The sequence below is a fragment of the Python bivittatus genome, unplaced genomic scaffold (assembly GCF_059951505.1).
Source record: "Python bivittatus isolate LINGU-HERP-01145 unplaced genomic scaffold, Pbiv_v1 ctg000350_np1212, whole genome shotgun sequence".
In the NCBI taxonomy this organism is placed as follows: domain Eukaryota; kingdom Metazoa; phylum Chordata; class Lepidosauria; order Squamata; family Pythonidae; genus Python; species Python bivittatus.
Genome location: NW_028277074.1, coordinates 36,816,054 through 36,829,431, shown reverse-complemented (window position 1 = coordinate 36,829,431; position 13,378 = coordinate 36,816,054). Strand labels below are relative to the sequence as shown.

Genomic DNA, 13,378 nt, shown 5'->3' with positions numbered 1-13,378 from the left:
CGTGTCTGTCGTTTTCTGACAAAATTGGCGAGCCAGCCAGGAGTCCTCGACGTGGACCGGACTGTGGGGAACCGGTGAGTAATCGGCCGTAACACCCCGTTGAGGTGTCTCCCGTTTTCCCCGGAGTCGGGTCCAGGACGGGACTCCAATCGCCAGTCAGACAGAAGTAAAGAGGAAGTCGGCCGACGAGGAGACCTCCGGGAGGTCTGGTGAGTACAGCCTACCCATAATCTCGGGGAGATTAGCGTGGTTACGAGGCGTTGGACGCCGCAAGGGGACAGAAGAGTCCGGGACCTTCTGTAAGGTGGGAAACGTAGTCAGGAAGGATGGGTAAGGCGCAGAGTAAGAGTGTAAGGCCAGGGGCCAATGGGAAAAACACAGTAGGGGGAATCCCCACGGATTCTCCATTAGGACAATTGTTGCAACAATGGGAGACACCCTGGTTGTGTCCATTCACCAGGGGTCTGGAAAAACCAACCATGATAACTTTGTGCACTAAAGAATGGCCAAAATATCCACTAGTGGACCCCGAATTCCCCTACCATTGGGATACTCTTGGAATCCCCAGTAATTACTGGGTGACCCAACTAAAAAACTACATTGTGGAGCATAAAATGTTAACACAGGAACCCTATGTGGAAGTCTGGTTCCATGTTCATTGGGAGGGGCCTCGACCCAAGTTAGCCAAAATTTTTGTCCAGAAAGAACAGGAGGATGAGGAGGAGGACCTCTGGCTGACTAGACCTCAATGGGGGCCGCCACCTCCTCCTCCTCCTCCTCTTCCTACCGCTCCCCCTCCGGCGCCCCCACCCTATCCCGGGCTGCGGAAAGAGCTGGACCAGCTGAACCAAGACATTCAGAACTTGCCCTTTAGTCTAAGGTCGGCCAGTGCCTTCCCCGTCCGGGAAGTCCCGAACGGAACGAACGCACAGGGGGTGACCGTCACCAGTTACGTAACAGTTCCCATCAAACCCAGTGAGTTGAGGGAATTAAAAAGACCCTCCCTCGTATGCAAGAGAATGCCCATACCGCCGCCGAACAATTGGAACTTTTCTCGGCCCGGTGGAATACTCCTGGGGGAACTGAATTACATTTTAGCCCACCTCTATACGCCAGAAGAGAGGGGCCAGATTCGGCGAGCTGCGCTCGGGGCTTGGGAGCGAAGGAATGCAAATGTCCCAAATGCCCCGGCCGCAGATACTAAATTCCCTCTGGCAGACCCAAATTGGGATCCCAATAATGCCGCACACCGGCAGAACATGAGAGACATGAAAGAGATGATTTTGGAGGGCATCCGAACAGCAGTGCCCCAGGGGAAGAATTTGACCAAGGCTTTTGAGGTAACCCAGGGGAAGGATGAATCGCCCGGAGATTTTTGTGAGAGGATCCGAGTTGGCCTGACCAAATTCTCGGGCGTGACTCCGGACACCCCAGCCTTTGAGACCTTGTTAAAAATGCAGTTCGTCACCAAAGCATGGCCAGACATTCAGAAGAAGATACAAAAACGGGAGGGTTGGACTGAACAGGGGATAGGGGAACTCCTAAGGATTGCTCAACAGACCTATGTGGGGAGGGAGGAGGCGAAGACCAGGCAGAAAACTCAAATGATGATGGCAGCCGTTCAGGCGGCAGCCAAGAATGAGACGAAGGGGGAGGGACTGAGGGAGGCGCGACCTTCTCCCCATCTGGTCCGGGGACCTTGGCCCCGGAGAGGTGGCGTCGACCCCAGAAGGGAGAGGTGGACTGGGGATAGGCAAGGTTGTTTCCGCTGCGGGCGAGTAGGACACTTTGCTCGGGACTGCCAGGTGGATCGCCCCACGGGTGAGAGGAGTTTCCCCCTGTACAACTAGGGGGGTCATGGTTCCCCAACCGGGACCCACAGGGAACCCTTGGTAAACATCACGGTGGGTCCCACTGGCGAGGAACGGCAGTTCCTCGTGGATACCGGAGCCTCTCGAACATCGTTGTGCCAACCGATCCCAGGGATTGCGAAATCCCGGGGCGCGTCGGTATCGGTGATGGGGGTGGGAGGTTCTCCGGTCAAGGCAGACGTACTGGAGGGAGTGAGACTGGAGTGGAATGGGAAGGAGGTAACTGCAGATGTGTTACTGATCCCACAGGCAGGGGTGAACTTGCTGGGAAGGGATCTAATGGGTAGTCTAGGAGTGGAGTTGTGGAATGTGGAACAGGCAGAAAGGATGTGTTTGTTGCGGGAGGCAGATGTGGAGGTTGTGAACCCTGAGGTATGGGCAGGAGAAGGGGGGGCGGGTCGGTTCCGCATTGCCCCAATTAGCATCCCCTTGAAACCGGGGGTGACTGGTTTGCGGCAAGCCCAATACCCGCTGTCCCGGGATGGGAGGCGTGGGCTGAAGCCCATCATAGATGGGCTGAGGCGGCAAGGGCTGTTGGAACCGGCTATGTCCCCCTTCAACTCCCCTATCTTAGCTGTGAAGAAGAAGGACAATAGTTACAGGCTGGTGCAGGATCTGAGGAGGGTCAACGATTTGGTCTTGGCCCGGACCCCGGTAGTGCCTGACCCCTACACTTTGATGGGGAAGATCCCTCCCGGGGATCGGTGGTTCACGGTGATAGACTTGAAGGATGCTTTTTGGTCATGCCCTCTGGCAGAAGAAAGTAGGGATCTGTTCGCTTTTGAGTGGGAAGATCCGGAAACTGGGAGGAAGCAACAACTGAGATGGACGGTGCTGCCCCAGGGGTACACCGAGAGCCCCCTCTTGTTTGGACAGGCATTGGAAGAGAAACTCCAGGGGTTCCGGGCCCCTGGGGGTTCTCGGGTGCTGCAGTATGTGGATGATTTGTTGGTGTCTGGAGAGAAGGAAGTAAAGGTGAGAGAAGATTCAGTGGCTTTATTGAACTGGTTGGCTGAAGAAGGATTGAAGGTGTCAAAAGGGAAGGTCCAATTTGTGGAAAGGGAGGTCAAGTATTTAGGACATGTACTCCGGAAGGGCGAGAAGTTGATTGATCCTTCTCGGATACAGGGGATAATGCAGTTGAAGCCCCCTCATACTAAAACGGAGGTGCGGCGGTTTCTGGGTCTAGTAGGATATTGCAGGCTATGGATAGATGAGTACATGAGCAAGGCTCAGTTTCTGTATGAGAAGTTGAAAGGATCATCTGACAGGGTAGAATGGACAGAGAGGGACACAGAGAAGTGGGGGGAATTACGAAGGAGCCTGGTGACGGCCCCGGCTCTGGCTCTACCGAACTTGGCCCTCCCCTTTCACCTATATGTTACAGCCCATGGGGGAACTGCCATTGGAGTACTGACTCAGAGACGGGCTGGGAAATATCAACCAGTGGCCTTCCTGAGCAAAGCCCTAGAACCAGTGGTGAGGGGATGGCCGACTTGTGTGCAGGCAGTGGCTGCCGCTGCTGTGCTAGTAACAGAAGGGAAAAAACTCACTTTTGGGAGCCCCGTGATTGTCCATTCACCCCATCAGATCTTAAGTGTGCTTAGTCAGCAGGCGGCTGCTTGGATGACAGAAGGGAGGATGTTGAAATATGAGACAGTTCTCCGGATAAGTCCTGATGTGGTGGTAGGAACAGACAGGAATTTGAACCCAGCGGAGTTTCTTGCGGGGGAGCGGAAAGAATGGGAGCCGGCGGAGCACGAGTGCTCCACCCTGTTGCAGCTGCAAACAAAGACCCGGGAGGACCTGCAGGAGGTCCCGCTGGAAGAGGGTGAGGTCTGGTTCGTGGATGGGTCTAGTCGAGTAGAGCAGGGACAAAGGAAGTCAGGGTACGCGATAGTGACTGCGGAGGGAGAGACAATAGAGAAGGGGGCACTACCAGCGGACTGGTCGGCTCAGCTGTGTGAAGTGCATGCTTTGAAACGGGCACTAGAGTTGGGAAAGGGAGTGTCCCTCACCGTCTACACAGACTCGCGATACGCCTGGGGAGTAGTGCACACTTTCGGGAAAATTTGGCTGGAACGGGGTTTACTCACAACTGCTGGGAAGGAGGTGAAAGCTCGGCAACTGATAGAGGGGATGATGGAAGCTCTTCAAGAACCCGACAGGATTGCAGTGGTGCATATAATGGGACACCAGAAGGGGGACTCGATGGAGGCAAGAGGGAACCGACTTGCTGATCGAGTAGCAAAGGAGGCAGCGGAGGGTGTCCCCATTGCCATCATGATTGCAATCCCCCAGATAGAAGAACCTCCGGCTTGGACGCCGGGGAAGTTGGATGAGGTGCTGCTGGAAAGGGAAGGTTGCAGGGAGGAAGCAGGTCGTTGGGTTACAATTGAGGGGACCCCAGTAGTGAGCCGTGCTGACATGAGGGGGATGTTGGAGAAACTGCACGAAGGGTCTCACTGGGGGTGCAGGCTTTGATAGATACTGTAAAGCCGTGGTACTGGAGCCTGGGGATGTGGACAGAGGCGCAGGCTGTGTGCTGGAAATGCCTGATTTGTCAGAAAACCAATCGCAAAGCCATGAGGAGAAGGGAGAGGGGAGGAAGGCCCTTGGCAATATGGCCCTTTCAGCGAGTCCAGGTGGACTTTACGGAACTCCCTCCTGTGGCTGGGTTGAAGTACCTGTTGGTACTCAAAGATCACCTCACTGGCTGGGTGGAAGCGGTGCCCAGCCGGAGGGCGACTGCACAGGTAGTAGCAAAAGTTCTCCTGGAACAGATCGTCCCCCGGTATGGGATAGTAGAGAGTCTGGATTCTGACAGGGGGACCCACTTCACCCACAAGGTGCTGCAGGAGGTCATGCAAAGCCTGGGGGTTCGATGGGAACTCCACACCCCTTGGCATCCTGAATCCAGTGGGAAAGTGGAAAGAGCTAACGGGGTATTGAAGCAACATCTCACCAAACTGGGATTGGAAACAGGGCTACCTTGGACAAAGACACTTCCGGTTGCCCTGCTTCGAATGCGGACAGCCCCTCGCAAGGATGTGGGGGTCTCCCCATTCGAGCTGATGATGGGAAGACCTTTCCTGGCTCCAATGGGAGAGCCTATCCCCGAGCTAAAGGATGCCTTCCTGAGAAAGTATCTCCTGGTACTGTCACAATCTCTCTTATCTTTAAGAAAACAGGGACTCCTCGCTCAGCGGCCCCCCTTGCTGGAAGACCAACACCCCCACAAGCCAGGGGATTGGGTCCTGATAAAGACGTGGAAGGATGAGAAACTGAAGCCGTCTTGGGAGGGACCATACCAAGTTCTCCTGACAACTGAATCGGCGGTTCGAACCCGACAGGGGGGTTGGACCCACTACCATCGGGTTAAGCGAGCTCCCGACCCCCGACCGTGGACTGCCCAACCAGGAGACGGACTCAAAGTAAAACTTAAAAGGAACTGAACTAAGGCAGGGGAGGAGATGAACAACATGAAGGCTTGCATCCAGGTTATTCTATTATGTCACTGCTTAGATGCTCTACAGCACAGCTCTAACAACAATTTTTTTGTAGAATTGGCACAGACAGCTTTGAACAGCACAACTTTTTGTGTGGGGCAACTCTTGACTGTGAAGGGTGTCACCTCCACCTGTTTCTTTGGAATGCCCATCAGCTTGGAAGCATTAAAGAATGTTACTCAGATAGCGAATATTGATATCACTGGGGATGATCCCCCGTGGGGGGATGTTCTATCATTTTGGGTCTTCTCCCACTCCAAGACCCTGGACTAATCAAAGGCAAATAGCTCTAAATCTCTTGGGGATAACCAATGCAACTCAATGTGTATATTTCAACAATACCCAGAACCGTACCCACCCACTGCCCTCAAAAGGTCCTGCTTTCACTTGTGGAGGGATCTATAATATCCCTTACGCCTCAACCCCTCTATACCTACCTAAAGGTTTCTTTTTGTTATGTGGACATGAAGCTTACACCTATGTTCCAGCCTATAGTTCAGGGGCCCTTGTGCCATAGGGCGCCTGACCTCTCTATATGCCCTGCCTCCAATACAAGCGCACCCATCAAAAGAAAAAGGGAGCTGCCATCTGATTGTGAGAGTGATGTGACACTCTTGTCTGAAACAGAAGCCATGGCTCTGGCCCTCTCCTTAGTAGGGGTTCCTGCACTAAGTGGAAGGGCTTACCTGGACCTAAGGAAGGTGGCCTGCCTCCTGGCTAAAAGTGTCAACCTTACATCCTCTCTCATTGCAGCCCTCACTGAAGAAGTCACTGAGATCAGGAGGGCGGTCATTCAAAATCGGATAGCTATAGACTATCTCCTATTAAGGGCAGGACAAGGCTGTGAATCTTTTCAAGGTCTTTGTTGCTTTAACCTAACCAACAATAAGAATTATGTTGAAGCAAAACTAGCCAAGTTGAAGACCTTAGCCTCTCGCATATCCGAGGATCCAGAGGGATGGAATTGGTCGTGGCTCACTAGTTGGTTACCTAACTTTGCTTGGTTAAAACAACTTTTTGTACTAGCCATTGGTTTCATTGCCTTACTGGTCCTAGTATGTTGCTTAATGCAATGTCTCCCTGCTTGTGGGAATTACCTGTCCCAGTGTGTGAAGCCCCGGGTCCGGGACGAGGGAGCAATCCTGTTAGCCAGGTTTGAGGCCCAACAGAGGCGTGAAAAGAAAAAGGGGGGATTGTGAGAAGGCAGGGAGAAGTGAGGGCCTCAAACGAACCATGTTTGCTAGGGGAGAGCGCTGTGCACCATGGGGCAGCCTTGGGGGGACGGCAGGAGGGAGGATGGGCAGAAGGCACACTCGCACCAGAGTGGAGAGGGACGGCAGGAGGGAGGAAAGACTGCAGGCAAGAGGCACGTTCGCTCCAGAGTGAAGAGAAACGGCAGGGGGCGGCTGTCGGGTCAAGTGGGGATTGGAATGTGTATTGCGCTGATTGGATTCGGAAAGTGGAATGTCTGCGGTTTTGCGGTTAATTAGCAGCGCTTCGGGGCGGTAAAAAAGGTGAGATTGTGAGCCAAGCCCTCGTAGGAGGGGGAGGACAGATAGGGGGTATAAAAACCTGTCAGACCTTGCTTCGGGGTTCCTCCATTGCTGCGGGAGGGACCCACCTTTGCAAACGTGCCCAATAAAAACTTCTGTCTACTGGATAACCGAACCCGTGTCTGTCGTTTTCTGACATCCTCTAAACCTTTCTCGAACCAAAACTGATGGGAATGTGGTTTACAAAATTAAAGTTGCACAGCCTATGCCAAAATGAGTTTTCCCATAAGCAAAAAAAAAAAATCAACTGTTTCTCTGAAGATTCAATGGAAAAAAGAACCAGTACACAATTGCTGTGGATATGTATTATACAGAAAAACATGTCTCATGCAGTTGTGTGATCCAAAATTCTATTGTTGGAAAGGCTTCATGACACAATTTTAAAGATGGCTGATTTGGGTCCTAGTATCTATCCTAATGAGCCTAATTTGAGGCAAAGGATTATTATTACTTTCATTACTTTTGATCAGTCCAAAAACAGGTTAGCCTAAGATGGTCCTTGATCCACTGATTCAGATTCATGCAGAGCAAGTGCAGCTGGGTGAATATAGGGAATTCAACAATAACTCATCCAGAGATTCTTTTTATTCCATTTTGGTGTTGAAATATTAGACATATTATATATACATTATCCAAGCTGAGCCATAAATGTGATTAGCAATTCTACTTCTCATTAGCTGAGGTGACTATTCTGAAATAAATTTGCAAGAATTTTTTAATGGATGGCAGAGCTCTAGCAAGCTACCATAACAGAAACTGAACTTAAACACAGGTGATAGGAGAGAAGTCAAGGAGGATTATGTAGATATAACATCAGAACTCTGCACAGTTGGCCAGCTATAAGGGTCTTGACATGAATCAACATACAGGTGGAAGAGTAGGACTGATGGAAAGCAAAGCTGTCCATCCTCTTGGCTCAGAGAACCTTGATTTGTCTGAGCACTACCACTACCACCCTTAAAAAGTAAAATATATCACATCTGGATGAATGTTAATGTTTCATTCTAAAGTGGTGAGAGGGAAAAAAAAGAACAAATGAATTCACTCTGCATTCTAGGCGATTCCGGGGAAAGATGGAAAAATCATTTACAACTATGTATATAACAGCTGTTTAGCTATAATTGAAATACTTTAACACTTCAGATGAGAATGTTTCTCTTCTAATTACAATGAGATCACTAACAGTTCTTAAAAAAACCCTGCAAATCTAAAGAACGGTGGAACTTGTACCATAGATGAACATCCAAACTTTTCATAGCATAAGCAAAGTGATAGTCTTTGCCTGGTGCACAAAACTGGTGCACAAAAACCAACTGTACAACAATCTAAAAAAAAAATGACTGGTTCTTTAACAGCAAAACAGATGTGAGGGTTAGAAATGGATGTCTGTTCATTCTATTTCTGCAGAAGCAAGAAATTACATATATACTATGAAAGCAGTGCCGTTAGTTTCATTTACTGTGCTCTTGTGGAAGGATTTTTAAAAAATGATTATTACAAACCGGCACTTAAAAAAAAATCAGGAAGCATAGCTCCAAAATGTTTGCAGCAATTTCCAGGTAAGCATGCTTCATCCTCAAGTACAACTAACATTATTGCAAATATAATCCCATTTTGCCATAAGAAATAACTGTTGCAGAATTATCTGTTTATATTGTCACATGATGGTATACTATTAAATAATTCATTCATTTATTATTTATATCCTACCTTTCCTTTAGGAGAGCAAGGAGGCAGGTATAGCACTCTATGATCATTTTTGTCCATAACAAGGTAGGGTGGGTTGAGAGAGAATAACCAACTTAAACTCATCCAGTTACCATGGCTGACCATGGATTTGAGGCCCCATGTCACTCTGACACTTTAACCACCATACCACATTGGCTCTCAGTATGAATAGAGAACTGAGTTCCCTTTTATCAATATTCACTGATTAACATCAGGTTTCCTAGAAAAATGCAGACAGAGATTTGCCAGACTACACGTGAGTCCCCTACAGCATATCCCTAGGAGTAAACTAAATTTAATCTTCCCTTCTCATGGAACTGTAACTAACCCTTATTATCCACAGACAAAAAAAAAAAGCATCAGCACACTTAAAGATAATTTTAAATACAGCAGTAACACAAGAGACACACAGAGAGGCAGAAGGTGATGGCCACAAATGAACTCAATGGCATGCAATATTAAGAGATAGGAGAGATGAAATGAGCTCTGGAATGGCAAAGGTGAGAGGGGGGGATATAGACAAAAATAAAAGGAAAATATGGAAGAAGTTTTTCAGAATTCAAATTGAGACTTTAAAATGCCACGGAAATGGAAGTGAAAGTTGCCAACAGAAATCAATTAAGAAATCCAAAATTTTAATTAGCAATGAACATAATTCTCCAAAATTTCTCTGAAGGAACTATTTTTAACTTCCATGAGGAATTTCCAAGATGTATGAATCAGAAAAGAAAGGAAATCTTAGTCTTAGTAATAATTACAAATTTTATCTAGCAGGAACCATTGTAGCATTACATACAATGCTCAGTATGTAACTGCCTGCCAAACTTCACAGGAGTCAGATTCTCAATATATTCATTCATCTCTCCCCTCCCTCCCTCCCTCTTCACATTTTCCTGTGGGTATGGGGTCCACTAGATAACAGAAAGATAAATGGGAGTAAAATCTCCTCTGAAATGCTTTGATAAACTATTAGATTGACCTTACTGTTACTTTTCTCACTTGTAGTATCCTTCCTGATGTTATCAACATGTACCATAAAATTTGGTGTTTATTTGCACTCTCCTATTACCTAAGCACAAGCATCTGGGTTCTGCTGTCTCCCCTCCAGCAGTGGATAGAGCACTGGGTGTTAGGTTATGCATTTACACTACTGCTACTACATACTACATACATACTGGGGTGTATGGGGTGTCCAGGGAGGGGCAGCCACACCCTGGTAAAGTGTCTCAGCAGACGGGCCAAACCAGGTGAGGGTAGCCAACGGATCTTCAACTCTTGGTGAGATAGGGGATTTGTCTATCCTAGCATGTGAAGTCTGGCCCTGGCAAACTGAATGGAGGAGTCCCCCTAAGGTCTCAGAAACATTACCATCAGCCCAGAGACTGCCTCAAGCAGACCAGGCAGAGAGGCTGTTATGCAGCAGGGAAGCTGCTACAACAGCAGAACTCCCAAATGATCCTTAAGCCCCAACCTCACAAGTAGAGTGTCACATCTATCTGCAGAGCAGTGCCCCTGCCAACCTTCAGGGTCTTCCTATAGACAATAACATACACACCCCACCCCAACCATGGAGTTGTGGTTGACTAATAATCTACCATATTTATTTTTATATTGTGAATATATAAATGTACTACTATCAGGAAGGAAAAGGAAGATTTCTGACAGTTTCCCACTAGCAGATTCAGTGGGGAAGCCAACAGAAAGTTGTAAGTCGCTCACACTCCCACTGCTTTTTTGCCCTTGGTCATTCTGTTTCTCTGTTTAGGCAAGGAAATATCTCTGAAATGATGACCCAATAGGTCATGGGTTGTCTAGCGTACTACAATCAGACATTTTCAACAAACTTCCAAGAATCCTGGGACTGACTAAATTTGAAGAATATAAAGTGTGACAATGAAAAGATTCATCAACAGTGGATGTAAATATATTACCTCCTATACGCTTTCATATAATTCATTCTGACAAAAACAAGAGAAGGGAAACCTATTAGAAGTAATATTTTTCAGAATTGCTACAATATGATGTTCAATCTGAACAGGTACCTTCAGAGACAAATCATATTGCCATGATTTGCATAAAAAATATAAGCAACAGGTAGAATACAAACAAGAAATCAGCATCAATATTAATCTTCAAGCTTAACAACAATTCCACTGCTAATAGATAGACATTGTTCAACTCAGCAAAGTCTTCTTTTCATGTTTCATTATCAGTACCACATTGAAGTAAACAGCCTTAACTATTACTGCTAATGTGTTTTGTAATGGAAAAGGGAAGCATCTTCATTCAGAGATATCTTGCAGCACAAAGCATTAGTGGAATCTTAAATGTATGTGGTTACTTCAAAAAACAAAATTTAAAAACCCTGAGTTATTTATTTGAACTCTCTGCTGAACTTAACACAGGTGCTGATTTAACTAAAGGTGGCTGTGGAATGAAGAGCATTAACACAAACCTTTTGAGGAGCGAAAGTGTTTGCTGGGAGCTGTAAAACCTCTTGTTCCATGCACATTTATGGCTGCTACTCTAAACTGGTACCACCTGCTGGGCCTGATGTCAGACAGTTGTACTCTCTCATCTGTGGTCTGCAAAACAAAATCTAGTTAACATACACATTTACCATTTTTGTGATCACCATCAACTGACTTTATGCTTTGCTTATTGAGACAGAAATTCCTTTTCCTGTTTTCCATGGAATGAAAACTAGGCTAGGTTAGATTTTTCAAATCATCTACTTCTGCCATCCATAAGTCTCCAGGATCTGACCCAGAGAGTTTTTCTTTGTCTGATCCAGTTTAAAAATAATAATAATAATAATAATAATAATAATTAATAATAATAATAATAATAATAATAATGATGTTACTAGAGATTGAACCTGGTACCTTTCATATATGCAATCCATATTACAGGTACATACAATTGTCATAACTGTGCATTTTTCAAATCATACCATTTTATACATACATCTGACCAGCTATATTTTATTTCTTTACGTACTAATGAGCAGAGCACCCTAAAATGCAAATATCAACATCTATCAACTCTTTCAAGGTTTTTTTTTCCTTTTTTCCCTGCTATAAATGCTTCTGGAACCCATCCCACAGCATTACATAGAGGCAGACAGTAAGCACATTACACATACACCAGGTATAAGACATATATTTTTTTAAAAAAAATCTTGTACATCATACTGTTACAACAAGTCATCATGCAAACAAGCCCAAGCCTACTCCTCAACACCATCTCCCTAAGCTCAAAGTCACAGAAAATTGAGACTTTGTATGATCTGTTCTTGCCATAGCAAGTTTACATAACCCATTCCAATCAGAGATAAAAAAGACACGTGCATGTAGGAAGCTCATTCATTCTGTTTCTAGAACAAAACAAATGCATTTATAACATCTGCAATAATGGTTCGATAGGGGAAGACTGATGGTATCTTTATCAAGTGCAAAAACACAGAATCACCTGACATGTTTCTACCAGAACAAGAGATAAGCAGCTTATACTTGTTGCTACCAGACCTCCACATACTTGGCAAGCTCCAAGCTGCAATGACTTATTTTCAAATTAAGCATGATCTCCCTTTCTCCTCTACAGCTTCTAAAGCAGACCTGAAGAAAGAAGCAGGAACTTTTCTTTGACCTTACACAGTATTTCAGATATGCAACACAAACTTCAAGGAGAAAACTCCATACTTCAGTAAAGGAGGTCCTGGGTACGTTTAGTGTTTGATGGCAGTTAACACCCGCCAGAAATGTTTAACCTCTGATTAACATTAATGATAATAAGGAAGATCTTAAAGATAATAAAATTATATTAAAAGGACTGACCTGTGCTACAGTTTGCCAACTTGTTGCATCATCCTCACTAGGATGAATCCCATAATTCCATCTCCTTTGTACCACATAGAGCACAGGTTCAATGGAGATATTGAATTTTGAAGACCATTTAATTTCCAGCTGTCCAGACTGAAGTTCACTAAATTTTAATTCCTTTCTGGGTTTTAAAGGAACACCTAAAATACACAATATCCATAAAAAGACACTGCATTCACAACTATTTGATTTGCAGAAGCAGTTATGTATCATATATATACATATATAGAATATCTATCCTCACATTTTCTCTATTATCTTAACTTTGCTTTTAGATGAAATATAGCACAAATAACTCAACTTGAATTAGTATATTAGCTTACACATTTATTATCCCAATAGTGAATGTACTTTTGCTTACATTGTTTAATTGTTTTACAATGATGCATTGTGTACTAACTTTAATACTGAAAAGAAAATGCTAATCAGCTGGCCTGTGAATGTATGTATGGAGATGAGCAGCCATTTCTAAGATTTGGTGGTTGTGATAAACAAGGTAATATTTGCAGAAGTGGCCCCTATTTCCTACTTTCAGATGCTGCATCTGTATATAGCCACTAACACTTTTTTAAAACTGATTCAGTACCCAGAAGAGTTTACATGGCAAAACAAAGCAGCCAACTTGGGCGAGAATCTAGGATGTACAGTGGTACCTCGGGTCACGAACGCTTCTGTTCACGACCAATTTGGGTCACGAACAGCACCGTTCGCAAAATTTTGCTTCCGTTCGCGAATGCCGGATCGGGTGACGAACAGAATCCGCAGCCATTTTCCCTGCTGTGACACGTGGTCGTGGCTTCCTGTAGGGAGGGGGACTCTCCCTCCAAGCAATAACC

At 45.9% G+C, this 13,378-nt stretch overlaps 1 protein-coding gene across 1 annotated transcript in view; it reads right to left on the bottom strand.

Annotated features, from left to right (window-relative positions):
• The window catches only part of ANOS1 (anosmin 1), a 101,764-nt gene that overhangs the window by 24,167 nt on the left and 64,219 nt on the right, over positions 1-13,378 (bottom strand). Inside the window, exons 5-6 of the mRNA XM_007437367.4 lie at positions 12,498-12,682; positions 11,117-11,246 (exon numbers count right to left, since the gene is read on the bottom strand). Coding sequence (XP_007437429.2) covers positions 11,117-11,246; positions 12,498-12,682 — 315 coding nt within the window. The remainder of the gene's footprint in view (positions 1-11,116; positions 11,247-12,497; positions 12,683-13,378) is intronic.